Here is a 26,455-nt window from a genome sequence, read left to right on the forward strand (position 1 = left end):
AGGTTCTGCCCTTGAAGACAATCTTGGATGTTGTCCTTCCAGGTGGTCATGAAGTCGCACCACGAGAACTGCTCACACCACGAGGCCGATTCGTCGACGTCGGCGAGCTGGCATGACAGGACCACTTCGTTTCCGCACCTTTCAACCCCATCCTCCTCGCTGGCAAGAGCAAGGTCAGGCCTCTCGACCACTCACATCCCCCCCGACATATTCTCGCTTCGTTCTTATCATCTTCGTTCTTTCTCGCGGTCAAGATCGGCGACCTGGTGCGCCAATTCACGGTCATTGCCGAAGTGCTGGCGCAGATCATCGTCGACGAGCTCCCGCAGCCGGACGCCAAGAAGCTCATACCGGCGGTCAACCTCGGCGGAGTCGCGGGCGGGGCCAAGTACATCTCGCACGGCATCCTCTTCAAGTTCGCCATCGACTCAGCGCAGCTGTACGGCGGCGACGAGTTCGCCATGAAGGCCACGCAGCACGAGATCAAGGGCCTCACGGCCTACATCAACTACTCGCTCAACTCGCGCTTCCCCAACACCCTCCACTTCCCCTTGATGACCGTCATCGGTACGCACTTCTTTCACGTCACTCGAGCTCAAGCAGTTATTCATACGTGTTGCGGACTGTTCATAGACTACAAGGGCTATCGGCTCAGTGCCACGTCTATTCTGCCTGTGGGCTCCAACACTGTGCGTTCCTCCTCCATCAACTGCTCAGCCGGCTTATTAAATCAACAGATCGTGTACGGCTGGGCGGACGGGGGCAAGACGCTGCACAAAAAGTACAAGGAGATGAACGCGCTCATGAATAAGGCCGGCCGCGCGCTCAACATCAAATCCCACTACATCGTTCCCGTCGTGCCGCCAGAGCTGCTCAAGACCGCGCGCCGGGTGCCCATCTGCGGGCCTGGCGATATCGGTGCGCACCCAACCCGACCCAACCCCTTCCCCCTCCCCTCACGCCTGCTTGCCTCGGCTCACGCCCCATCGCCTCTGTCTCTCGGCAGAGGGCCACCGCGGGAAGGACAATCGATTTTACGTGCTGGACACGGCCCGCGTTTTTCCTCCCACGACGCCCACGCCGGGCGTGCGTGGTGGTTTCCTCTTCCAGAGATGGTGTCGCGCGTGCTCAAGAACAAGCTACGGGAGCTCATGCGGGCGGCGGTGCGGAGCGTGGGGGAGCGGGACACCAAGCGCGTGGTGGGCGCGTTCCTCCATCGGCTTCTCCACCACCCGCGCTTCTGGCGCCAGGGCTCGTCGTCGGAGCACACCGCCGCCGAGGCTGCGTCCTCGACCGACTCGCACCTCGCGTCCGCCTCTTCCTCTACGATTCCGTGTCCCGGGCTGCGTGCGGCACTGGACATCAAGAAGGCCCTGCTGACGCGCTACCCATGCTCCTTGACACCCGACGAGGTACGACACGCACGGCACGCACGGCACGCAACACGAGGCTTTGGCTGACTGTACGGGCGTACGCAGGAGGCGAAGGAGTGGGACCTGAAGCAGGCGATGAACCTGGGCGTGGTCTTCGGGCGCGTGACCGCCCTCGCCGGCCTCAAGTTTAGCGAGGAGTTCGAGGCCCGGCTCTGGCGCTGGGTGAACAGCAACGGCGAAGAGGAGGCCGCCTCCGTCGAGGCCACGCAAGACGCCGTTGTCCAAATCGCACCCTCGGTCCAACCCCAGCCACTGATCCCAGCTGCATTGTTACTATTATTATTCTTATTTTTGCTGAGCTCTTTCGGCTGACCCAAATGCTGCAGATTTCGCAGCTGCCGCTCAACGCCAAGAAGGCAGAGCGACACGCCGAGCGATCATTTGCCAGCATCAAGAAGCACCAGGAGATCTACCTGAACCGGGTACGCTTCTGCTGGTGCGGGGGTGGTAAGGCGACACCCCTTTTAACTCCGATCGCTCAATCAAGGCGAGGGACGAGTACCTTGCCGGCCTGGCCATGAAATCGGACGACTGCGACATGCTGCTCAAGCTGGCCTCTGTTCTCGACCGGTTGGCCGAGGTCGTGAAGGAGCGCCTGCCCGAGTACAGACGGCAGGGCGAAGAACAGGAGAGCGAAGCCGTGGTCCGCATCGAACGACTCCGTCGCTTGGCCGAACGCCAGTACCAGGTAATGTCCGTCTTCGCTCTAGAATGTTAAAGAATGCGCGCTCGATCCGGCCAACATGTCCGACATTCCTCACTTTGTCTTCCAGGAAGCTCTGCGGATTGACTCAACGCAAGCCGACGTGCTGGCCGAGACCCGGACCGTGCCCAAGAAACTGTCGAGGTACAACTCAAGACACTTCGCGTGTCGTGTCGTGGTGTCGTGCGTGTGTCTTGTGTTTGTTGCTTGTGCCACACGTGTGCTGGAGCGTTTTTTTCGACCCGACGTCTCACCAAGAGCTGCTGCGGGGCATCAGTACTTTTCGTTAGCGGTGCAGGCCAATCCGTTCAATCAGGACCTGGAGAAGAAGCACAAGGCCTTCATCGAGCAGCGCGTCCAGCAGCTCAAGGCGCGCCAGCAGCAGGAACAAGACAACAACGGCGTGCCCGCGGCCCGCGGAAGCGGCGGGAGTCTGGCCACGAGCAGCGGCGAGAAGTCGATGATGCGCCTCGTGCGGCGCTCGCGACGGCTGACCGTGGGCACGTTCAAGGGAGTGACCACCATCGGTGGCAAGGGACTCGCCACCTCGTCCTCCCTGCTGCGCATGGACGACTCCTCATCGGTTGCCGGAAGCGACGTCTTCATCTCCGCGCCGCAGCTCAAGCGAGACCAACCACAATCGCAACAACAGAAGAGGGCGAAGAAGAAGAGGATGGAGAAGCCGGAAGGCCGGCCTTAGGGACCAGCTGTCTCAGTCAGGCGGCGCGATTGGGAGCCAGGTGCCGCCCAGAGGCACCAGTGACGATTCTGATGAGGAGCGGCGCGGTGCGGCGTCGAGGACCTCGCCCAAGCGGCGATCACTTTCGTCGTCGGCGAGCGGCTTGCTCAACGGCTTGCGACCGTTCGGCAAGGAGGAGAAGAAACGCAAAACCAAAAAGAAACAGAAACAGAACATCTGAAAGAAAATAATAAACTGTTATCTCCTCGGCCCGAGCGGAAGAAGACAAACATCCTCGTCCCACAGCCCCTCTTCTCGTGCTGGTAAGACCTGCGGTACGTCGCATGCGTTGTTTTAATTTAAAAGCAACCACAAATCGATTTAAATTATCCATTGTCCACTAATCATCTTGAGTGCCCTGTCAAGGCTTGAAAATGCTTTGAATAAGCACCTTGTGGCCCGGAGTCGGGTGGAGTCACCTACCAACCACGATCGGCGGTTGCGTCACCACCGTGTCTCCTGCAGGATATTACGCAGCTCGCGTCCGGACAGTGGCCGAGCGGTGGTGCGATCCCTACAAAGTTGAGGAGCACACACAACTTCCGACGGTACAGCACCCGCCATTCGCCACCCGGCTCTCGCGCTCTACGCTCATGTCAGTTTGCCGTTAACTTTATGTACTTATACAGGACTTCGATCCCGTCACGCCAGGGCTGTTGCCTCGGGTGTTGCAGTGGGACATGAAACGCTCATGGGCGTGTCGCTCTCGCGTCTACCAAGGGCCGAAAACTGGCAGAGACCGAGCTCGCCCGATGATCAGGCCGAGAGTCGTAGGTGGTTCACGTTTCAGAGTATGGCGGCCCACCTAATGACCGCGGCTCGTGCCAGGTTCATCGCAGGAGGTTGCCCCAAGCGAACACGGTTGGCCTGGTGCCCCTCGCCCAAGTAGAAATAGCGTACGGCCCACCGCGTGCAGAACACTTCACAACACCGCCGCCGAAGACACACCTCTCCGAGCTGGGCCGCCAACCACCACTTCAAACTGAAGCCGGCCGCAAGTCGCACCACTAGCATCATGCCTCACAAGTCAGCCATCGTGGCCCTGGCTCTCACCCTTGCCCTCGCCTTGTGCTTTACTCTGGGTATGTCTCGCGCCTCTTCGCGTTGCGTCACGCGCGGGTTCCTACGGGATGCCGAGCCTAACGGGGTGACACACTCCAGCAGGCGCCGGAACCAGTATCACGCTTGACGGCGCGGGCAGTACCAACTCGGGCGGCATCTTCCAGGTCTGGACCAAGAGCTATCGCTTCAGCCGCGACGATATCACGTACCTTCACCAACTCGCCTACCAACATTTTCTCTCCCCGGCTCACCACCAATTTTTGCCCCCACCCCCATCCCAGTGTGCGCTATGCCGAGGCAGGGGCCACCGCGGCCCTTACTCAGTACACTCAGGGCCTTCTGGTACGCATAAGTTCTACCGGTTCGATGAGCGCGACCTAAAGTGGACTTTTTCGTTCCCCTATCGCTGAGCAGGACTTCGTGGTCACAGACCGGGGCATTTCCACCTCGCAGGCGGAAGAGTACGCCAACCTCGTACAGTTCCCCGTGGCCGGACAGGCCATGGTCATCGGCTACAACTTGCCGGAGCTCAACTCCACCGACTCCACCCTCGTACGGATCCTCTCTCTCAGCGCGGTCAAGCACGATCGGGGCTACGGTAATATTTTAACTCCGATGATCGCGCAGATTTTGAATCGTACGGTGCTGGCTGAGATATGGGGTGGCCAGATCACCACTTGGGACCACCCGGCCATACGCGACCTCAACCCCGACATTGCCGCCAAGCTGCCTTCGCAGACGATCTTCGTCGGCTACTCCGACTCCAGCTCTGTGCTATCGTTCCCCGAGGTCTTCAAGCTCACGCTGGAGAGCTTCTCGGACGATTTTAAGGCGCAGTTCGCTGCGGTCAACCGGACGTTCAGCCAACTTCCGCCCGCCCTCAACGGCAACGCCGCGAGCGCCGGCGGCTCGTCCCCCGCTCGGGCCGTATGGTTGCAGGTACGTAGGCCTACGACGTTTCAACGCAGCTCCGGTCCCGTCGGAGCGCCCGCCAACTCACTTCCGCCATTTCCATTACAGGGCCGCCCGTACGGCTTGACATACCTCAACTACGCTGAGCTCACCGGCAACGCCTCAGCAGCGCGTATGGTCAACAAGGCCGGCACCCTGGTGTCGCCCACCGTTGAGGCCATTCAGTCCGCCATGGCTGGTATGCGCGTGCCTGCACGAATGAGCCCCCTCTGTGTGATGAATCGGCTTACCTTGTGCGCACGTAACCACAACCATCACCACACAGACTTCCAAACAGAATACGAGGATGGCGATTTCACGGTGGACATCCTCGACGCCAACGGAACCGATTCGTGGCCCATGGCCTACCTCACCTTCTTTGCCATGGACCAGAACGTGTCCACCGCTGACTGCACGAACGTGCAAGAACTGCTCAACTTTGTGGCCTGGATTCACACCAACGAAGAGTACGTGGGCCGTTGACTGTCCAGCCACATGACACTTGAGCGGGTTCCGGTGATTGACGTTGATCGACCTCCCAGGGCATCGACGGTGGCGATCGAGACCAGCGTGGCGCCGTTGGACGTGAGCCTCCGCAAGAAGCTCATCAACCTGCTCAACACGGTCCAGTGCAACGGTGAGGAGGCGTTCTCCACCTCGGTGCTCGTGGCCGCCGGCGCGCAGCTCACGCTTATCAACACCTGGGCGTCGTCCTGGTCGAGCGACCAGGGCAAGCTCAAGTACTACGATGACTCGTCTGCTGTCGCCAAGGCCCAGCTCGTGAACTACAACATTGACTTTGGAGTGTCGGGGGACGCTCTGGGCGATGGCTGGGACCAGCTGATCGAAGACGCCGCCCTGCTACCGCTCGCAGCGCTTCCTTTGGTGCCCGGTACGCCACGCCTTTCCAAAGCGCACGCAACTCACTCGCAAGACCGCACATCTACACGAGACTCATTTCTATTTTTCTTTGGTAGCGCTGGACACAGTACGACGCCACCGCCGCGCTGCAGGCGAGCAGGCAGGGCTACGTGCTCGCCACGGTTGCCGCCACACTCGAGGCCGACTACCTCACCGCGCTCAAGGCCTTCACCTGCGACGGCGTGACCGTGAGCTCGCTGGCCAATTGCATCAGCGATGACGGGCGCCTCTGCTCCAGCGCCGGCTCCTGCATCAACAGCCGGTGCGACTGCCAGTCGGGCCGGACCGGCACCTACTGCGAGCATTTCGTTGACTCCTCGAGCGTCTCCGACACCAATTGCCGTCGTCGTCGGTACGACCCGCGCACCACATTACGCCACATCACACTGTGCCTTTGCCTTTGTTTTTGATATGTGGTGGCTCATGCGATTTCTGTCGCACGCGTGACAACAGGTGTTGGTGTGCCGATCGCAGTGCTGATCATCATCGGACTGGTGGCCTTGATCGTGGTCCTGGTGGTGATGATCAGGCGCAAGGGCCAGGTCCAGGACGACTGGGAGATCCGGTACGACGAGCTCGAAGTCGGCGAGCACCTGGGCACGGGCGGCTTCGGCGACGTCAGCCGGGCCACGTGGAAGGGCACCGAGGTGGCTGTCAAGGTCATGGCCTCCGACCGCGTCACAAAGGACATGGAGCGGTCCTTCCAGGAAGAGGTAAGGCCATCATCGTCGTCGTCATCCATCATCAGGAATGGTCCATTAAGTCTTGACGACCCATTGCGATGGCAGGTGCGGGTGATGACCTCGTTGAGGCATCCCAACGTGGTGCTGTTCATGGCGGCGTGCACCAAAGCGCCCAAGATGTGCATCGTCATGGAGTTCATGAGCCTCGGCTCCCTCTTCGACGTACGTACCAGCCTACAACACTCAGCCTTCCCTTTGTACGCTGAAAGGGAACGTGTGACTAACAGCGCAAACGCCATAATGTCAACACACACAGTTGCTGCACAACGAGCTGATTCCGGAGCTGCCGTTCGCGCTCAAGGCCAAGATGGCCTACCAGGCCTCCAAGGGCATGCACTTCCTCCACTCGTCGGGCATCGTGCACCGCGACCTCAAGTCGCTCAACCTGCTGCTCGACGCCAAGTGGAACGTCAAGGTGAGCGACTTTGGCCTCACCAAGTTCAAGGAGGACATCGGCAAGAGCGGCGGTGGCGGGTCGCGCGATGTGGCCGGCAGCGTGCACTGGACGGCGCCCGAGGTGCTCAACGAGTCGGCCGACGTCGACCTGATCCTGGCCGACGTGTACAGCTTCGGCATCATCCTGTGGGAGCTGCTCACCCGCGAGCAGCCCTACATGGGCCTCAGCCCGTCGGCCGTGGCCGTGTCGGTCATCCGCGACGGGCTGCGGCCCGCCATGCCCGACAACGCTGACGGCGCGTGGCCCGTGGAGTTCGACGAGCTGATCACGAGCTGCTGGCACCACGACCCGACCATCCGCCCCACATTCCTCGAGATCATGACCCGCCTGTCGGCCATGCACGGCGACTCGACCTCGGCCGGCGCCTACACCTCCAGGACCGGCTCGTCGTCGTCATCGGGCGGCGGCCGCACGGCGCCCAAGCAGCCAGGGAGCATGTACGGGTCGTGGACCCTGCCGTCGGCCACCACGTCCTCCTCCAACGGGTCGTCCCACTCGTCGCACGGGTCGGCCCACGCGGTGGCCGCGGCCGCGGGCGGAGCCGTGCGCGCGCCCGAAGGCGAGGTGACGATCGTGTTCACCGACATCACGCGCGCCGCCTCGCTCTGGGAGTTCAACGCTGCCGCCATGCGCGACGCCACGCTCCTCCACAACGAGGCCCTGCGTAGCGCGCTACAGGAGCACCGCGGCTACGAGGTGGTGTTCCTGCGGGACCGGAACAGCGGCGAGGGCTCGTTCTGCATGGCCTTCCAGAGCCCGGCCGACGCGCTGGCCTGGTGCGCCGACGTGCAGCGCAGCCTGCTAGCCGTGGCCTGGCCCGAGGTACTGCTGGAACACCCGGGCGCGGCCGAGGAGTGGGGCGACATCGACGACCGGGTGCTGTACAAGGGCCTGCGGGTGCGCATGGGCGTGCACGTGGGCGTGCCCAAAGTGGTGCGCGATCCGATGACGCGTCGGGTGGAGTACATCGGGCCGGTGGTCAACGCCGCGGCCCGCATCACTGCGCTCACACACGGCGGCCAGATCGTGATGAGCCGCGCCGTCTACCTCAAGGCCAAGGACACCGAGCTCGGCACCAAGAACAAGCAGCGCATCCTCGGCCTGGGCTTCTTCGAGATGCCCGACTCGCCCACCGGTACGCACACCACACATCACACACACACACACACCGCGGCCTCGCGTAATGATGTGTCTCAGGCTCGAAGCTGTACGAGATTAAGGCGGAGGGGCTGGAGGGCCGATTCTTCGGTGGCGTGACCAACGTCGACCCGCGCGCGCCCTTCGCCGGCGACAAGTCCATTCGACGGGCGCTGTCGAACGAGGCCGAAGAGATGGACTGCGCGGTCGACAGCGCCAGCGGTGATGGCGCGTCGGTGAGCAGCCGAAGCAGCGGCGAAGGCGAGATGCAGACGGCGGTGGGCGAGGGCATGATGTTCAAGGAGGACACCTTCCTCACGTCGGCCAACCTGTGCCGCTGGATCATCGACTTCGCCGAGATCCAGGTGGGCAAGCAGGTGGGCCTCGGGTCCTACGGCGTGGTGTTCCGCGGCAAGTGGAAGGGCGTGGAGGTGGCGGTGAAGCGGTTCATCAAGCAGAAGCTGGACGAGCGGCGCATGCTCGAGTTCCGCGCCGAGATGGCCTTTCTGTCGGAGCTCCACCACCCCAACATCGTCCTCTTCATCGGCGCGTGCGTGAAGAGGCCCAACCTGTGCATCGTGACCGAGTTCATGAAGCAGGGCTCGCTCAAGGACATTCTGCTCAACAACGCCATCAAGCTCCCCTGGCTGCAGAAGTTGCGCATGCTGCGGTCGGCCGCGCTGGGCATCAACTACCTGCACTCACTCCACCCGGTCATCGTGCACCGCGACCTGAAGCCGTCCAACCTGCTGGTGGACGAGAACTGGAACGTGAAGGTGGCCGACTTCGGGTTCGCGCGCATCAAGGAGGAGAACGCCACGATGACCCGGTGCGGCACACCCTGCTGGACGGCGCCGGAGGTCATCCGCGGGGACAAGTACGACGAGCGGGCCGACGTGTTCTCCTTCGGCGTGGTCACGTGGCAGGTGCTCACGCGCAAGGAGCCCTTCGCCGGGCGCAACTTCATGGGCGTGTCGCTCGATGTGCTCGAGGGCAAGCGGCCCCAGATCCCCAACGACTGCCCGCCTGATTTCGCCAAGGTGATGAAGAAGTGCTGGCACGCCACGCCCGACAAGCGGCCCAAGATGGAGGACGTGCTGGCCTTCTTTGACCGAGCCATTGGCGATGACACCTCCGTCCTTCGCGAATCTATCGTGTAAGCCTGATAAACAGACGCATACACACGCGTCGTTGATGTTGTACAAACTGTAAGCTACAGCAAAACTATGAGCATTCTTGGCATTCCTTTGGCCAGGTACTACTCGAGTTGGAAGTGGAGGCGCACTTCGCCGAGGGCCAGGTCGGAAGGCTCTCCCTCCGACGCGCACAGCACATACCAACCCGTGTGTCCGTTCATTGCCTCGATCTCCGATATCGGCAGCACGCGCATCCCCATACAGTCTGTCCCCACGCCAAATTGTTGAGCCCAAAACACCGGTGACAACGCATAGAAGAGAGACGATCGCGTACTCTGGGTCAGGGAGAAGAGACCAGTGTCGTAGACATACAGCTTCACCGCCTCCTGCGCGTTGGTTATTGTACTACACGCACGCACCCTCGTGTCAGAACATGTAGCCGCAACTCGTGTCCATAGTGGGTGGTGGTGGTGGTGGTGGTGGTGGTGGTGGTGGCGGCGGCGGCGGCGGCGGCGGCGGCGGCGGTGGTTTGAGGCTGGGCTGGGCGCCAAAAGCGTACAAGGAAAAGGTTTCGTTCCAGGAGGGGCTCGACGTCTTCCTCTTGGTGGTGGATCGCTGCACCTGCTGGCCCAGCTGCAGCACGCAATAGGGGTCGACCACGTCGCTCTCTTTCCCTCCTGCACCACCGCAACCCCAACGCGCGACGTCCATCGTTCACATGGTGCACCGGTGTACGGTTGTGAGAGGCGTGGTAGTGGTAGTGGTACCTCGGCCGTGGAGACTGCGCCCGGCCACGAGCGCGATCTGGAGAGTGCGCTTCATCGTCTGGGGCGACGAGATGACGATGTCGTCGGCCTCTCGTCTGCCCGAGAGCCGCAGAATACCCGACCCCTTCTACGCGCACACGACGTGAGCGCTCGCCCGAGCCACCTCAGGTGAACTTACTTTCCGTGGTGGGTACCGTACCAGCGAATTCGATTGCAGCCGCCGAAGTCGGAGCGTCTTGGCGCCCAGCAGCGCCCCGCTCTTGGGGAGAGTGCTACTACTGGCGGCGAGGTCGAGCGGCGGGGCGGGGTGGTGGCGGTGGTGGAGATCGTCGTGGAAGCGCTCGTGTTTGGCCTTGAGCTCGTCGTTGTGCGGGTTGGCCTGCATGGCGAGCGTGTAGTACTTATCGGCCTCCTTGGCCCGCTCGGGCAGCGTCAGCAGGTACGCGGCGTAACCCGCCAGCAGGTCGGCCCGCGTTGAATCGATCCGCAGCGCCTCCTGCCTCAAATTGTTGAGTTGCGCCGCACACACGCACACACGCACACACGCACACGCACACACGCACACACGCACACGCACGCACGGGTGCCGTACCTGGTATTGACGATCGGCCGACTGGTAGAAGCGATGGGCGCGATGGCGGAAGTGCTTCATGTCGAATCCCTCCACCTTCCGCATCTTGGCCATGGCTGTCGTCACAGATAAGAAAATAATATTAATTTTCTTTGATATCAGATATAATAAAAAGAAAAATACGTGACTCTACTTACACCAATATGCAATAAATAGAATGCAATAAATAGAATAAAAATAAAAATAATAAAAATAATAAATAATTCGAGAAGTGGTGCGCACTCCTAGGGTCGTGCATCTGCTCTTCGATGCATCGGGCCAGGCGAGCAAACAGCGAGGCGAGGTTGAGCAGGATCGTCACGTCGTCCGACTTCATCTCCAGGGCCAGAAGGTATTGATCCCGCGCCTGTGTATGCATAGCTGAGAACTCGCTCGTGCACGCCAGTGCGCACGACCGCACACGCACCACTGCACAGTTGGCAGGGGACCTACCTTGAGCAGGAAGCTCTCGAGCTGCTTCTTGGTGCTGGCGTATGGGCTGTCGGCATACTTCTCGAACTTCTTCGCCGCGAAGAACGACACCAACGGCAACTGGGCCACCTGGTCATCCACGAATATTTATATCATTTTTTCCCCATAAATTATTGTTTTGGATATAAATAATATTATCTATTCATATTATCGATGAATTAATAATGGATATTAAGTAAAAGAAAAAGAAAAGGGGGTGTACCGTGGGGCTGATCTTGACGATGGAGCAGCGAAGCTCTTCGATGCTGGCAAGGTCGCCGCGCGGCTTGTCCAACCATCGCCACAGGCGCGTGTCGAATTCCTCGCTCCAGTTGAGGCCCATCAGCTGGTTCACGCGCGCAAACACCGCCCCGATGTGGAGCTCGGCCCTCAGGTCCCAGCCGGGCATTTGCTGATCAACACATCACAACGTGGACCGAGTGAGTGAGTGACGTGAGTGTAGTGTTTGTGTCGTGTGTCGTGTGTCGTGTGTCGTGTGTCGTGTGTCGTGTGTCGTGTGTCGTGTGTGTGCTGAGAGGTACGTACCTCGCCGACGGTGAGACACGAGGGGAAGCGCTCCTGCAGGCGCTGCTTGACATCGAAGGTGGTGGAGATAGAGGGGGAGGACTGCCAGAAGTGGGGGTCCTGGAGGAACCGACCGAAGAAGGTGGCGATGACGCCCTTGTTGTCCTCCTCGCTCGAACTGCGCACGTTGCGCATATGCTCCCTCAGCTCGTTCTTCAGCACGCGCGACACCATTTCTGCAGTTTGTGTGTTGCGTGTGTTGCATGTTTCGCGTGTGTTGCGTGTGTTGCGTGTGTTGCGTGTGTGCGTGCTGTGAGGAAATAGTTAAGTTGCCAACAAGGCCAGGAACACGAACCAATGAGCATGCTCTTGCGGAGGTTGGTGTTGGTGACGTGCTGCCGGATGACGCCGAGGTATCTGCAGTTGATCCCTCCGCGGTGCATGTCGATCACCAGAACGCGCATGTCCTCGACGAACGACCGCCACGCACTGTGCGCAGATAGGCAACACAACACCAATGATCAGCCTCCATGGTGGAATGCAAGGAATGTTGTGGTGGCGAGGGGTCATGAGCGTACTTGAGGCTCTCGATGAAGATGGTCTCGAAGAAGGCCTGAAGTCGCTGACAAAGGCTGGAATGACCGTTTGCACGAGGTGATTGGTCGCCTCCACAATTTCTGCGTTGTGCTGCTTCAGCACATTCGGATTGTCGGGATCGTGCGCCCATCTGCGTGCGCGGTAGTGCGGTAGAGTGTGTGCGTGTGCGGTGGTGCATGAGTAGGTCACGCAAGCGAACAAAGGGCGAGTGTGATGGGGCACGGACCGTGAATAGGCATCCGAGCAGAGCGGGTATTCGTTGACCTTCACGAACTCGGGCCGCATCAGCCGGTACAAGAAGGAACCCTTCAGCTCGGGCGTTGGAGTGCTGCAAATGCCCCCCCCCCGAATCAAAGTGAAGCGGAGGTCCGCGTGAGCACGCGCATCTTCACCAAACTCAAGTCGACGATGAGGAGTGTACGTCGGTGGAAAGACCCGCGCCGTATCGAGCACGTAGAAGCGACCATCAGTTCCCAGGTGTCCCTCTGCACGCACCACCGCACACGCACACAGTCGGTGCTGGGTCAGTGGTGGCTGATGACGGTGAGCGGATGTGGAAAGGTGCGTACCGATGTCGCCGGGACCGCAGATGAGGACCTTGGGGCCGCCGGGCAGCAGCGGGGTGACCCAATGGGGTTTGAGATTGAGCGCGCGGCCGGCCTTCTTCATGAGCGCGTTCATGTCCTTGTACTTGTTGTGCACCGTCTTCGACCCATCGGCCGATCCGTACACGATCGTGTTCGGTCCGACGGGCAGAATGGAAGTAGCACTCAGCCGAAATCCCTTGTAATCTGCACTCTCTCAAGTGTTAGCGCCACCGAAGGTGGACAACTGATGATGATGATGATGATGAGAGCGAAGCGAAGAATACCGATGACCGACATGACTGGGAAGTGGAGGGTGTTGGGAAAATTGGAATTGAGCGAATAGTTGATGTAGGCCGTGAGTCCCTTGATCTCGTGCTGCGCACATGAACATCCAGTTAATTTCATCGACATTGAAGCGTGTGAATGGAAAGAAGACGCGTACCTGCGTGGCCTTCATGGCGAACTCGTCGCCGTTGTAGAGACCCCGCGAGTCGATGGCAAATTTGAAGAGTATGCCGTGAGAGAGGTACTTCTCGCCACCTGCCATGCCGCCGAGCTGCGTGGGCGGGATCAGCTTCTCGGCCACCGGGCAGTGCAGCTCATCGACGATGATCTGTGCGATGACTTCGGCGATCTCGGTGAACTCTTTCACCAGATCCACCACTTGCAACGAGGCCTGCACACAGGCGAGTGTTGTGAGTGCCACGTGTGTGTGTGTGTGGCGTGTGTGTGTGGCGTGTGGTGTGTGTTGTGTGTGTGTGTGGTGTGTGGTGTGGGTGTGTGTGGTGCACGCACCCGGACGGAAAGCGGGAGGGAGGCGAGGGAAATGCCGTCGATGGACATTGACAGGTAGTCGTGCTCGTCCTTGTGCCTACCCTTCCCCTTCAGGCCACCCATCATGGCGTTGGCCTGCTGGTTGATGTTCTCCCGCCGGTAGGCCGTCATCGCCTCCTGGAATTCCTCGTTCCAGTCCCGCAGCAGACCTGGTATTGCAATGGAATGTGAGCTATGCCAGCATTCCACCAAAAATGAGCGATACCTTTGTTCATGATGACCGCCTTCATCCACCACTGCTGGGACTTCTTGGTGGGCGCCACGAGCGTCACCTTCTCGGAGCGGGACGTGGTGTTGGTCATGAATTCGAGGGTGAGGCCATACTTGTTCACCCAGTCTTTGCTCGCCGTGCGGAACTCTCTGACGCGGTGGATGCTCGACAGCGCAATTCTCGTGGGCAGCTCAGCCTCCAACACAGCAGAGACGCACACACTCAGCGAGTGCTTTGGGGAGGGGGAAGTGCTGGACCGGCCCAGCAGAGGCGTTGGCATGAACGGTTAACAGTTGGTACCTCTGTGGCGGTCTGTGGGGCGATGTAGAGGTTGGTCTCGTCGATGATGATGCGCACCGGGTCGAACACGGACACGGGCACGGGAAGCCCGGTCTTGGGGTCCTTCCCCTGCTGCACGCTCCACGCGCATAGAATTCCGCGCTTGACGATGCTCGCCAGCGACCGCAGGTCTGTATTGTTGTTTGTCGTGGTTGAGTGCGGTGGCATGTGTGGAATGTCAACTAGGCAGAGGAATGTGATACCTTGCGGCGTGGATTGCATGTTGCCGGTGCGGAAGACGTGGGAGGTGCTGCTCGGGGAGGAGCTGCTGGCGCTGCTCGGCGTGTGTCCCTCGGCATCGAGCCGCTTGCGGGTCTGCTGCACTTCCAGTTGCTGGCGTCGCATCACCGAATAGAGCGGACCCTGCAGGGCCGAAGCGGGCATCGATGCCGACAGCATGTGCGCCGGTGACGGCGAAGAGGACTTGGACCACGGCATCGTCGTTGGTGACGACGGCGACGCAGAACCGCTGTTGGCCAGCCGCGCCGTGGTGACCGTCACCAGGAAGTCGAGATACGGGTCCGCGCTAGGACACGAGGAGGCCTCGTCGTCGACCACGCGCCCAATCGTGGCACTTCGTTCGGACTTGAGACCCGTGCTGCCCTGCTTGAGCTGGTGTTCGTCCTCCTCCCTCTGCTGGAGCTGTCGCAGGCCCACGAAGCTCATGGCCCCACGTCGACGCCGGGTACCGCCGGCGGGCCTGCTGCCTGCGCTCTCGCCGCCTGCGGCTCTCTCCCAGGCCGGCGGCTGCGTCCGCTCGGCCGTGCTCACCCTTCCCGGGGCGCTTCCTGGGAAGGTCGCTTGTCTGCCCTCGCGGTACTCGCCCAGCGCGAAGCTGCGAAGCGTGGCTCGGCTTCGCCGGTCGGCCGGAGCCGACGACTCCCGCCCGTCTTTCCACGTCGTTGTCGTCGTTGTCTTCATTGTCGCACCGCCGACCGAGCTTGCCGACAGATAACTCTCTACCACCTCTCCTTCGTCTCTATCATTATTGGATTCTTCTTTCTCCTCTTCTTCGTCATCTTCTTCACCTTCTTCTTCTTCGTCGTCGTCATCGTGATCATCATCGGCATCGTCGGCCATCACCAGAGTGTAGGCGTCGTCTTCTTCCCTGGGCGCGGACCGCGGTGCTGTCTTCTTCCTCTGTTGTTGCGCCGTAGAGCCCCAGGCGGGCTGGGGCTCTCTCTGCGCCTGCAGGCGGTCGGTCTCGGCTTCGAGAAACGCGTCGGCGCACATGACGTAGTTCGTGTCCCCGAGGCTGAAGTCGACCTTGTAGTTGTTCAGCTCGTCATCGTCGTCGTCACCCTCATCTAGCATTCCGCGCCGCTTCTTCCGTTCCTCGATTGTGATCGCAGCGTCGTGGCCACTCGCCAGCGCGGGCGCCTTCTTGGGCGGCGGGCGGTCTGCCGCCGGCGGAGAGCGGGGCTTGGCCACTGCAGCAGACTTTGGCCGCGACGGTGGCGTTGTAAGTGGTGGTTGCTTCGGCTGTGGCTCGGCGGGTGAGCAAGGAGGAACCGCTTTCCGGTTCTTCGCCAGCTCTTGCTCAAGCGCCGATTCGCAGTAGCTGTAGGCGTCGAGATTCGACACCTCCTGCCCGCGAGTCGTGGGTCGTTGTGTGTTGGAAGTGAGTGGCGTCAGTGAAGAAGGCATAGAAGGTATGGCGAGCGCGAACGTGATCGCAAGCGCACGTACCGTGTTGAGATCGCCAGAAGAAATGGCGCTCTTGGGCTTTTGCCTGCTCAAGGCCACCGAATACTTCTCGTCCCGCGCCTTGCCGTAATTCCACTTCTTGAGCGCCGCCGCGTAGATCGCCAGGGCGTCTGAGTCGGCCGATGCCTGTCCACCAACCAATCGGTAATCGATAAATAAGCAATTGCAAAGATGGTGGAAATTAGAAGAAGAAATCGTCACCTGGCTCTGTAGGGCTTGCTTCTCCATGGCGAGGGTAAGTCCGGCGCTGAAGAATCCGTTGCGGAGCTTGTTACGAGAGTAGATGTGCTCGTAGGAGACGATCTCCGGGTAGAGACCGTCCAGTGCGAGTGTAATAAGAGCCAACACGTGGCCCACCAGCGCCAGCGCTCGCGGACCGCGCGCCTGTCACGCATACGCACGCATTCCCCCACATTTAATCGTTAAGTTGCATTCGACTGCGTGCGTGCGTGCGTGCGTGCTCACGTGTACCTCGCGGACGAGGTTAACCAGCGGGGCGTAGATGTTCTTCTCTTCGAGCAGGATTTGAAGCGACCCGAGGCCGTCCCACAGTGTGTGTGCCATCTCCGTCAATCGCGCGCGACTGCGCTGGTCGGTGGGTGAGATGGTGCCCACGATTTTGATGACGGCCCACAGTGCCTTCTCCCGCGCCTCCTGCTCTTTGCTCGCCAGCGACAGCATGAGCTGCTCGACTTGCTCCTGCACCTCGCTTCTGTTCCCCTTCGCGACTGCATTGATCCCGGCCTGCATAAAACAAAGCTGAGCTTACTGCAGCGAAGCAGCGGTGATCAATGACGCTTCAGGACTTGATGGTGGTGCACGAACCTGGCTACTGAAAATGGGGAGAAAGCAGGCCGTGCAGGCAAGGAACGTCTCCGCGTCGTCGGTTGTACGCTCCTCCACTCGCTTGCCTCCCTTTGAGTCGTTGTAGTACAGGCTATGAGAGGCACAGAACACACACGTGTCAGTCGCTGATTCGTCACAATTATAGCTTCGCCCCACGTGGGAGGTGGAGGAGGCAAAGGGCAAGGGTACCGCCAGAAGAGGTTCTCGTGGACGTCGAAGAGGCCTGCCAGTCCGCGTGCCTTGATGAACTCGGCGATCCACTCCTCAGACTCGCTCGAATGCAGCAGGAGCCGGTGCAGCCGGTGCAACTGGCCGGCCTCGACCCGCCCCCGCAATACGTTCACCCAGTACAGGGGGTGCTCCACCTATGCGTAGCCGCGCGGCCACCCCACAGTAAATCTTACCGCACTAAATACATGGATGTGCGTTGGGGGGAGGGCAGAAAGGGGCAAAGGGAACGCACTGGGGGGTCCTCTTCTTCGTTCATCTTGGCGTTGCTGCCCCGTAAATCCAAACTACTCACAATTTAGTAATTTAAATTAATAAAATTCGACGAATCGGCTGCGGCGCCTGCCCAAAAATGTCGGGGAGCGAACACAACTTTTTCACAGTCGCGAACGCTTCAAGACAGTGCGCCAATGCCCCATGATTATTATTATTGGGTTACTTGCTAGCGTATCCTTCTGGTCTTGCGCTTCCCCTTCTTCTTCTCTTCCTTTGGTTCGAACTCGTCGACTTCGTCCTCGTTCTCCAGATCGTCGTCATCCTCTTCGTGGTGGTACTCGAAATCGTCATCGCTGCTCTTCTTCTCCTTCCTTCCGAAGGATCTTCTTGTTTTTTCTTCGTCGTAGACCTCTTCGTGGCTCTTCTTCTTCGTCGTAGTCGTCTTGGCAGTTCTTGTCCGCTCCCTCCCCGACTCTCGATTCCTCTTGCGGCCTTGGCCCTCGCCGTTATTGCCCTCACCGGGGGGCAATCCCGCTTGCTTGAGCGGGATCCTAGGCAGCAGGTACGCGAACAGCTGCCTCTCATCGTCCGGGTCGGGTTGGATGAGCATCGTCATATTGGGAATGCAATCCACAACCCCCATCTGCACACGCACACATTGCACACATTAAAGAGTTGGATACGTGGAGCAAATGAGGAGATACATACTTTGGCCTGGGCCTGCAGGTCTTGATTCAACCCCACGAAGCTTTCGACTGCACGTCCAGCGGGGGTGAAGACCAGGCGAGGCACGCGGTATCCAATCTGTGGGGAGTGGCCGAATAACTCAGCGCACAGTCTCTTGAGAGGGACAAAGCGGCGTAGGTACCTGGACGACCTGCGCAATGGAGGCGGATGCATGTTGGGTGGAACACACGCCTTTAATCAAGAGCTGCGTCGGCCACTGCTCTACGTCCCTGTGGATGAGAGGAGACTGAAAGAGTTAATGGGAATGCACCAAAAGAGCCACGTGCGCTAGGGTCGACGGAAACGTACGTGGCAGAACCATGAGCGTACTCCTGCGAAGGCCGCGCCCGCGCTTCGAGATAGGCTACCTCCCCTTCACACCACCGAGGCACGGCGCTACCTTGCCAAAGGATGTGGTCGGCGTCATCGGACTGCGAGGGGGAAGTGGGCTCATTAGAGCTTCGCATGGAAGTCGGCGATGAGTTGAATGGTACCTGTGGTTCAGGAAGGGACTCCGACGAAGCAGCTGGGACCGCGGGCAAAGGCACAATTGCCGCGGTGGGAGTGGTGCATGAGGACTCGGTCCCCATCGGCTGTGGCTCGGAAGGCTGCGAAGTAGGTTCTAGCTGCTTGCTGGCCAGCTCGAGGTACTTGGCCTTCCATTCCTTTTCCTTACGTTCGAGCTTGGCGATTGTAGCTTCGTACTCGATGATCTTCTGGCGCTTTTCCTCCAGCTCGCGCTTGGCGGCTTCACGCTCCTGCCGCAGTTCGACTTCAACCAAATTGACCACTTCAAAGTCGGCCCTCCCAGTCTGTGCCTGCCCGAATGTGAACAACGTGCCGATCAGAAGCCAACTGCAGAACAACTCAATGATCGTTGAAGGGGCGAGTACAGGTGCAGGCGTTGCAATCGGCGCTGGTGGGGCTGCACCAACTGGGGTCTGTCGCACCTGCTCATCATAATCAATCAGCACCATGGAAACAAGGGCCAAGTGGAGGAGGACGAACGTTTTCCGAAGGGACTGCAGCCGGTCTTGGAACCGAGCTTGGAGTAGGAGCAGGTCCTGATGCTAGCGACGATGCTGGCGCCATGTCCTGGTTGGTCTGCATTTGGAGTTGCTGAAGCCAATGGCGGAACTGTTGCTCGCAGATATCAACTAGATAGGTGTCCACACCTAGTCGCAATCATTGAGTGTCAGAGTTGCACCAGTTGCTCCGAGAAGAAAAGCACTAGCATACCCTGATCAAATCGGTGGTTTTCTCGGGTGAACGAGAACAGCTTCTGGAAGACGTGCATCCGGTCGAGCAAGACCTTTTGGTGAGTCTTTTGCATGTTGTAGGCATTCAGCTGCGCTTGCAGGGGCTTCAGTTCCATCGCAGTTAGAGTAGGTAGGAGCTTTGCCTGCAAGTCATCCATAAGCCTTCGAGTCTCGTCTTGCCTTTCTTCCACTCGCTTGCAGAGCGTCACTAGCGCAGAGCCAAATGCGTTACGAAGTACTGCCAACTGTCCAAATGGCGGGTCAGCATAGGTTGCCACCCTCTTCAAGCTCACACGGGTACCTTGCTCCAGAACCTGCTCTCCGCTTGCGCGTAGCCAACGCTGTCCGGAGGTGTCGTTGCGTGCTGAACAGTTGTTGGGGCAGGATGAGCCGAACCAGCTGGGCTCAGGCTTTTCCTCGGAGAAGGGGTGGGAGCTGCTGGAGTGGCCATATCAGCTAAATATCGAACCAGAAGATGAACTGCAGCACGCACCAGAGCTGGGATAGGCGGTCGTGGGTCTAACGCCGGGGGTCTGCGTGGATCTGAAGATGGTCGTGGGCGTAGCGGCAGCTGAGGGAGGTGTCCTTGTCGTCGGTGCAGCCATGTAATTAGAGGGTCCGTAGTTGTAGTTGTTGTAATCGGATGGTGTAGAAGACGAAAATCGAAAGAGAGAAGGTGAAGGCAGGCAGTTCGGTGCGGGCGGTTTGCTCGTGGTTTGAACGGAGGCTACTCGGGCCTGCGGGGCAGAAGGTACGGCCGAGGGAGGAGGCGGGTGCGGTGCAGTCGGCAGGGACAAGAGCGGATGAGCAGTGACAGCCTGCAAACAGCATACAATGAGTGAATGGCCCAAGACGGCCGAGAGCAGAAGTGTCCTAGTACCGTGGTACTCTTGCCGGTGAACGGGGAAAGTAGTGGCTGACCTCCTCGGGGTGTCGCAGTTGCCGAACCGAGTTCCTGAGACTAACTCAAGCCATCAGCCCTACTGTCGACCAAGGGAGAAACGTGAAGTACCTTTGGCGGGAGCAATGGAGCCAGTTGTGACGACACAAGTTGGAGTTGACTTGCGATGTAGTGGAGGCGGGTGTTGATGTTGGCATGATACTCGGCACTGGTCTTCGCCATAGCGTAGTCGTTCTCCTCCACCTGAGATGTGCACACGGCACCATGCTTGTGAGCAGGTGTCCTGCAAGCTTGTGGAAATGACAAAAACCTGGTCCACATAGGGCGCGATCCCAGAGAGGTCCAGTTCCAGGCCGATGGTTGCTGCGGCTTGTGCCTTCATATAGCCAACTCTGCCAAACCGAGTTGAACGGTTACCTCCAGTGCGCAGAAAGACAAGTTTGGACAGTAACAAGTAGGTGAGGTACATTTTTTGCTTTGCTTGGGCTCGCTCCATGGGGGTAATCGTGACACTGGAGTTGCAGGCTCCTGCCACAGTTCGCGGAGCCTCCATCTTCACGTTCGATTTCAAAATCGGTGCAGATTAGATTAATCGAGAATTAGATGCCACAAGCGGGAAAGGCGTGGTGCGCCTATAGAGAAGAGTGGAGAAGAACTGAACCGGCGCGTCGCTTGGCTTGCGGCGTCGCTTCGGTTTATCGTGGCCCAGGCTGGTTGGCCAGCGAACCGACGCCCAACGTCTTCTTTCTCTTACTCGAACCGTTGCCCGGATTAATTCGCCTTTGCCTTGGGTTCTCTTTGTTGGCACAAATGGAAGAGGCCACGCCGGGGATGGAAAACGCTCCTACCTTCCTTTTCCATACACCTGTGGGTGGAGGTCTGGCCAGATCGCCGTCTCGGTTCGCAGAAGAGGCGCTTCAGACCTTGATCCACCGGAAGGTGCCCACCTTCTTGAACCCCAACGATGCGAACATGCTAGAGGACGCAATGTTATCTGGAGACCGCCAATGACGAGGCAGTAGGTGAGTACATTTCCGCGTGCTAACATATTTCAAATACCAAAAAAGTACGGGCGTCGCAAGCCGGTGCAAGAAAGAATTTGAAGAAGTGCACTGACTGCGGGATTGTTGCGGAGTACCGGCGTCAATGTAGCAGTAGGGCGTCCAGGGCGTGCTGTGGTTGTCACCGGTTGAGCACCTGAGCTTGGGGTCTCGCAGCTCTAGCAGCTTCTTGCACAGCTGCACGACGACGCGCTTGGCTAGGCCCTGCCCTCGAAAAGCCTCTGCCGTGTAGGTCATCCCAACTTGCCCTTCAACTCGAACGAGACTCCAAGCAATCGGCTCGTCTTCGCCTTCTTCCTATCAACGAGCAAGAAGATATGGTGAATAAACGACCATTCACCACAGAGGGTACGAGGCAGGGGAACAAGTGGACCGACTGGCCGGACGGTTGTGTACATTTCGCTTGCGGATGCAGGCTGATGGACGGCTGCGTATGCAGTCCAGGATGGTGGCAAGGCTGGTAGCCGAGCTGTAGGGCCATTTGCTGTTGATCAACTCCGCGTCCTCTTCGTGTATCACATCTGTCCGCAAGTGGTGAATCAGGCTTATTCCCTGCGAGCATCTAATTGGTGTCATACCCTCATACAGACCAGGGCTCAAAGCCTTGAGCTGAACCTGGTTGAACACGGCTTCGTCCTGGAGCACCCAACCGTCGTACGGGTCGTCGTAGATGATGTTGCCCACTGTGCACAAGGTGAGCATGATTGGGCCTCGGCACATCGCGAACAGAGCCGTACCATGATGAAGCAGTGCTCGCCTCACTGCACCGTCCAGCCTGTCGTCGACGCCGTGGAAGACGCCCTCACCGGTATCCGTAAATGCGTCTCGACGCGCAATGCCCGGACAAGCCATCAGAAGCGTCTCCACAGCTGTCGGCTCGCCGAACACCGCCAGTCGGCGATCCCTCAGGTCTTGGCACAAGGCCGCTGGTTGGACATCAGATTAATAAACGCTATTTCTTTGCTTTTTCGGCTCGTGCTTGATTTATTATTATTTGTTATTTATTAATAATTCAATCTTCTGTCAATTGAAGGTGGTGGAGCACCTGTAAGTTGACCTTCCCCGTCCGCGCCATAGGTTCGCCACAGAAGGCTCCAGCGGGTACACTGGCGGAGGGTGTCGAGCGGGGTGGCATTGACGTAGGCACTCAAAACCTGGCCAAAGGGGAGTTGCGGCAGCAGCTGCTCCCGCAGCGCCTCCACCACCTCCGCTGCTGGCACCACCAACGCGAGCTCTTCTCGCACCTCGTCGTCCTCCGGCGGCACCTGCCGCAGTCTCGTCTCCATCTTGCTCGAGAGAGCAAGTCCCGGCACGAAACTGCGCTTCGGAACCAACTTTCATTTTGGTTCGTGACTCCGACGAGTAACCTTAGACCTCTTTCTTGTGTGGCGATTGAAGATAGTCGTCGGACTGCATCTCGATGAGTCGCGACACGGTGCGGTTGAACATGAATCGCTCCTCCTCGCCCTGCCAAATGGTGCCCACGCTCTTGCCCGTCGATTCGTCGAACCACTCGCGTTTCTCTACGCCGCCTGCAAAGAGTTGCCTTGGCTCGGCAGCGGCCGAACAGATCATTTTGACCTGCGTCGTTATACAGCAAACAGCGTGAGCCCCACGACATTGGGTCCGCGCGAACAGCACGCGTGGTGATCGCACCTTGTGGTTGTAGAGTTCGTCAATGAGAGTGATGAATCGCTTGGCCTCCTCTCGGTGCCGGTCCTCCATTTTCGGGATTCTGCTCACGATCACCGTGTGGAACTCCTGGCTGATGGCGATGTAGTCCGCCGCACCGAGCGCCTAGAGCCAACAATGAAAACGTAAGACATCACATCGAGCAGGAGAGAGGGAGAGAGAGAGAGAGGATGGCGAATGTGGTTCGTACCTGCTTGCAAAGGTCGCTAAAGGAGAAGAAGGCGACACCCCTCTCTGCTCGGGGCACGAAGAGCTTGCGTCCGCCCACGCTAATGTTTATCGATTTCGCTGCAGAATGTACGGAAGGTGGGGTGAGCAAAAGCTAGCAATACACCAGTGCGCGAGGCCGTTGTGCTTACCAGGTACGTGATGTGTGAGCTCACCAAAGAGGGTCTCCAGATTGTTAGCCACGTCGACGCCAGGCTTTTCGCTGTTATAGGCGCACAAGAGTAATGGATCAGTGTCATCACCGAAATGTGAGTACTTCGGGCGCTGCACGTACACTTGATAAATATTGATATTTTGGTTCCTGTATGCAACGTGCGGACCGGTCAATCAAGCAATTAGTTACGTTCAATAGCTGCACGCTGGTAGAAGAGAGGCGGCATACCTCGCAGGCGATAATCGCGACCGGACCCGAAGTCATGAACGAGACAGCGCCGTTTGATGAGGTCGATGAAGGAAGGAATCGGTCCCTCTGCAGCCCGCCCTTGTACAGGTCTGCACCGTGCAGAACGCAACCGAAAGAAAGACAGAATTTGAGAGGCTCGTTCCTCGCTACACGTAGCGTGCCGCGAGGCGAGAGCATACCATCTGGCGGCCGGTTGGAGGTAACGACGACCGTAAGGCCGTGCGTAAACATGAGAGAGAAGAGCCGATGAAGGATCATGGCGTCGGCAACATCGGTGACCTGAACGGCAACGCGTCAACCAATGGAGTAGTTTGTTGCGTCTTCTCCTTGGGTAGTCACACGAAGGAGAGAAAGTCGAACCTGGAATTCGTCGAAGCACAACAGGGGAGCCTGAGCCGCCAGCTCTCTGGCAAGCGGCGGAATGGGATCGCCCCACTCCTCCTCGCCGAGCGAGGCCGAGACGCCCAGATTGAAGTTGGGCAGGTCGGGTCCTGTGTGTTCACGAAGACGTGTGTTAGTGGATGTGCAGACCTTTGAATAATGTAGGTTCATGATAACACGGTATGGACAAAGGTTACCTTCTCGATCCTCTTCGAACTTCTTTTCCAGCGCGCGGCGCTTGCCCTCCCGCCACTTGTGGATCTTGCTGTGCACCTGCGAGAGGAGATCACGTGTGCGAAGGTCAGTGCCGCCAAGAACCCTGGCGGGAAAGGGTGATGGCGTCACGGAGGAGGCTGTACCTCCAGCATGAACGCGTTAAAGTGCACACGGCGCTTCTTGGGCACGGGCGCACCCTCGTAGAACATGTCCATCAAAAATGTCTTTCCGCAGCCTTTGATACATAGAGCCCCAACCCGCCGCAAGACGAGTCAGAACGCAGAAGAGGGACGCCCGAGAGTTCAAACAGCAAACGGTACCGACGTCACCATACATGTAGACTCCCTTCACCGCGTTGGAATCGCTGCTCGGCGAAGTCGCCGCAGCCGCCTCCGAATCGACGCTGCCGAACCATGACGCCAACTGCCTCATGGGAAAAGGTGAGTGCGGTAAGCTTGTGTGCGTGTCCGTCCATCCGAGTGTGGGCCACCGTACCTTCCACCAGGGCGCACGCTCGGGCTCGGGCTCTTGGCGCGGTGGGTGGTGCGGCACATGCAGGCTTGCCGCCGACGCAGGTTGCTGATGGTGGAGGTGGTGGCGGGCCTTCTGCTCGGCGACGAGCTGGTCGTGGAGGGCCTGGAGGTGCTGTAGCGCTCGCCGTTGCGAAGGGTCGTCGTTGACCTTCTTCTCCTGCACCAGCCGGTCATACGTTCGCAAGGGGCCGCCATGTTCGTGATGATGACCATCTTGCACGGGAGGCGTTGTTGGAGAGGCTGGCGCGGAGGACGAAGAATCGGGGGCGGCAGAGCGGTCAGCGTAGCAGCGAATGTGCCGACCCGGCGCAATCGAAAATCGGAAAGAAAGGGACTGCAGTGAAGAAGGTGCCGATGAAAGAAGGGCAGGAAGGGCGCGACGGGGTTGGAGGGGTGTCCGCGAGATGGCAGAGGATCCCAATCGGGAGCTTTGCTGCCACGCGAGCCTCCTCATCTTAGGACTTAGAGGAAGAAAATACAATATTCACACCTCTTTTCTTTCTTTTTAACTTTCGTACCGCCAGATGGACACCACGCGGTCTGCACCACTTCTGCTGGCACACACAGTGCTCGGGAAGGGACAATCAGGCGCCCCTTGCCACGTCCACTCCTTCCTCATCAACGGTATGATTTTATTGTTTATTTATTTTGTACCAAGGGTCACATCAACTGATTAAAAGGTGAGCTGCAGATGATGGAAAGGGATTCCCTAACAGCAAGAAGCTGCCGTTGTTGGTATACGAGCAATCGGTAGACCTGAAGGGGGCTGCAGACCCGGCTGCCGTGTTCGAGCGGTTGGTGGTGAAGCATCAGTGGGGTGATGTCTGGCGTGATGGCGTCTACCCCTACCATCACTACCACTCCACTGCACACGAAGGCCTTGGTACATGGCGCCTTCTTAGCCACCATCGTGGCCTGAGTAGAAATGTAGCAGAATGCACACTCACCATCGCCACTTTCGCACAGGGGTCTATGCTGGGACAGCCACCGTGCAGTTTGGAGGTGATGACGGGATCAGCCACAAGGTTAGGGCTGGAGACACGAATCATCATCCCCGCAGGTAGGATCACTTGGTGGTGTTCTTGCTGATGTCATTCCATTGATGAAGCTTGAGCCGCTCACTTACCCCCCTGAGGGCGTGGGGTGGACAGGTGTGGCACATAAGTGTCTGGAGCAGAGCGAAGACTTCGCGGTTGTGGGCTTCTACCCACGAGGCCAAAAGGTGGACATGCAATACGGCAAGCGCGGTGAGCGGCCGGCTTCCGACGAACGCATTCGTGCCCTGCCCCTGCCAGACGAGGACCCTCTTTTCGGTGCCAGTGGACCTTTGCTCATGTGCTGGCATCCCTCTAGCTGAACCTACAAAAGAAGCAAAGGAACACTGTACAAATGACAAAGAAAGTCTCCATCTGGTGGCTGTGGAGAGTGTGTGGCTGTTGGATACGGCCATACTGCGCAGAAAGCACCGCTTCCCATCCGAACAGCGAAGTTAAGCTGCGCCAGGCGGTGTTAGTACTGGGGTGGGCGACCACCCGGGAATCCACCGTGCCGTATCCTTTTTGCTTCCTCTACACTCATTCATCATCAGGTCCTGATTTGGATCCATCTCTCTACTTCGGTGCTTCTTCATCTCTTGTTTCCTTTTGCTCACTGTTTGATCCAAATCGAGTCCATCGTCTTTCGGCTTTGCCGCTTGGGTGTTTACTGCATAACCGTGCGCGGGTGCAACAGGTCGGGCAGGTGGGCTTACTGAGCGACGGGATAGGGGGAGCCGGGCCTCTTGAAGGTGTAGAGTCGGTAGGTCTCCCACCGCTGCCCCGTGAACTGGCCCACCT

The 26,455-nt window shown here is 59.0% G+C and overlaps 7 protein-coding genes and 1 pseudogene across 7 annotated transcripts; 3 read left to right on the forward strand and 5 right to left on the reverse strand.

Annotated features, from left to right (window-relative positions):
• The first annotated feature begins 48 nt into the window (after positions 1 to 48).
• ACA1_036600 lies at positions 49 to 2,836 on the forward strand (annotated as a pseudogene).
• Positions 2,837 to 3,890: 1,054 nt separating this feature from the next.
• On the forward strand, positions 3,891 to 9,306 carry ACA1_036610 (protein kinase domain containing protein; the record flags this gene model as incomplete). The annotated part of the gene is made up of 12 exons (XM_004352054.1): positions 3,891 to 3,957; positions 4,040 to 4,142; positions 4,219 to 4,279; positions 4,352 to 4,876; positions 4,958 to 5,087; positions 5,187 to 5,355; positions 5,431 to 5,773; positions 5,878 to 6,161; positions 6,339 to 6,522; positions 6,598 to 6,714; positions 6,809 to 8,144; positions 8,207 to 9,306. 12 exons carry the CDS (start codon positions 3,891 to 3,893, stop codon positions 9,304 to 9,306), a joined length of 4,419 nt encoding a protein of 1,472 aa, XP_004352106.1.
• Positions 9,307 to 9,404: 98 nt separating this feature from the next.
• Positions 9,405 to 14,889, reverse strand: ACA1_036620 (C2 domain containing protein; the record flags this gene model as incomplete). The annotated part of the gene is given in 22 exon segments (XM_004352055.1): positions 9,405 to 9,547; positions 9,617 to 9,687; positions 9,842 to 9,959; positions 10,050 to 10,173; positions 10,249 to 10,545; positions 10,642 to 10,736; positions 10,903 to 11,026; positions 11,113 to 11,220; positions 11,354 to 11,542; positions 11,677 to 11,891; positions 12,011 to 12,144; positions 12,234 to 12,268; positions 12,283 to 12,382; positions 12,479 to 12,580; positions 12,674 to 12,737; positions 12,822 to 13,043; positions 13,124 to 13,214; positions 13,282 to 13,515; positions 13,635 to 13,822; positions 13,879 to 14,080; positions 14,185 to 14,354; positions 14,427 to 14,889. The coding sequence occupies 22 exon segments, from the start codon at positions 14,887 to 14,889 to the stop codon at positions 9,405 to 9,407; spliced, it is 3,489 nt and encodes a 1,162-aa protein (XP_004352107.1).
• Positions 14,890 to 15,763: 874 nt separating this feature from the next.
• On the reverse strand, positions 15,764 to 17,263 carry ACA1_036630 (uncharacterized protein; the record flags this gene model as incomplete). Its single annotated transcript, XM_004352056.1, has 7 exons — positions 15,764 to 15,784; positions 15,913 to 16,056; positions 16,132 to 16,314; positions 16,402 to 16,674; positions 16,756 to 16,867; positions 16,966 to 17,084; positions 17,240 to 17,263. 7 exons carry the CDS (start codon positions 17,261 to 17,263, stop codon positions 15,764 to 15,766), a joined length of 876 nt encoding a protein of 291 aa, XP_004352108.1.
• Positions 17,264 to 17,446: 183 nt separating this feature from the next.
• Positions 17,447 to 19,321, reverse strand: ACA1_036640 (uncharacterized protein; the record flags this gene model as incomplete). The annotated part of the gene is made up of 7 exons (XM_004352057.1): positions 17,447 to 17,863; positions 17,929 to 18,024; positions 18,089 to 18,176; positions 18,256 to 18,377; positions 18,441 to 18,764; positions 18,988 to 19,121; positions 19,186 to 19,321. 7 exons carry the CDS (start codon positions 19,319 to 19,321, stop codon positions 17,447 to 17,449), a joined length of 1,317 nt encoding a protein of 438 aa, XP_004352109.1.
• A 1,702-nt stretch (positions 19,322 to 21,023) lies between these two features.
• Positions 21,024 to 22,453, reverse strand: ACA1_036650 (uncharacterized protein; the record flags this gene model as incomplete). The annotated part of the gene is made up of 6 exons (XM_004352058.1): positions 21,024 to 21,100; positions 21,245 to 21,464; positions 21,564 to 21,688; positions 21,746 to 21,850; positions 21,935 to 22,093; positions 22,213 to 22,453. 6 exons carry the CDS (start codon positions 22,451 to 22,453, stop codon positions 21,024 to 21,026), a joined length of 927 nt encoding a protein of 308 aa, XP_004352110.1.
• An 82-nt stretch (positions 22,454 to 22,535) lies between these two features.
• Positions 22,536 to 24,641, reverse strand: ACA1_036660 (ATPase; the record flags this gene model as incomplete). The annotated part of the gene is made up of 10 exons (XM_004352059.1): positions 22,536 to 22,748; positions 22,824 to 22,964; positions 23,050 to 23,147; positions 23,496 to 23,579; positions 23,670 to 23,769; positions 23,851 to 23,981; positions 24,069 to 24,144; positions 24,231 to 24,322; positions 24,408 to 24,510; positions 24,600 to 24,641. The coding sequence occupies 10 exons, from the start codon at positions 24,639 to 24,641 to the stop codon at positions 22,536 to 22,538; spliced, it is 1,080 nt and encodes a 359-aa protein (XP_004352111.1).
• Positions 24,642 to 25,144: 503 nt separating this feature from the next.
• On the forward strand, positions 25,145 to 25,977 carry ACA1_036670 (cupin domain protein; the record flags this gene model as incomplete). Its single annotated transcript, XM_004352060.1, has 4 exons — positions 25,145 to 25,244; positions 25,312 to 25,503; positions 25,587 to 25,645; positions 25,786 to 25,977. The coding sequence occupies 4 exons, from the start codon at positions 25,145 to 25,147 to the stop codon at positions 25,975 to 25,977; spliced, it is 543 nt and encodes a 180-aa protein (XP_004352112.1).
• Positions 25,978 to 26,455: the final 478 nt, after the last annotated feature.

The sequence above is a fragment of the Acanthamoeba castellanii genome (assembly GCF_000313135.1).
Source record: "Acanthamoeba castellanii str. Neff unplaced genomic scaffold scf7180000084565, whole genome shotgun sequence".
In the NCBI taxonomy this organism is placed as follows: domain Eukaryota; phylum Discosea; order Longamoebia; family Acanthamoebidae; genus Acanthamoeba; species Acanthamoeba castellanii.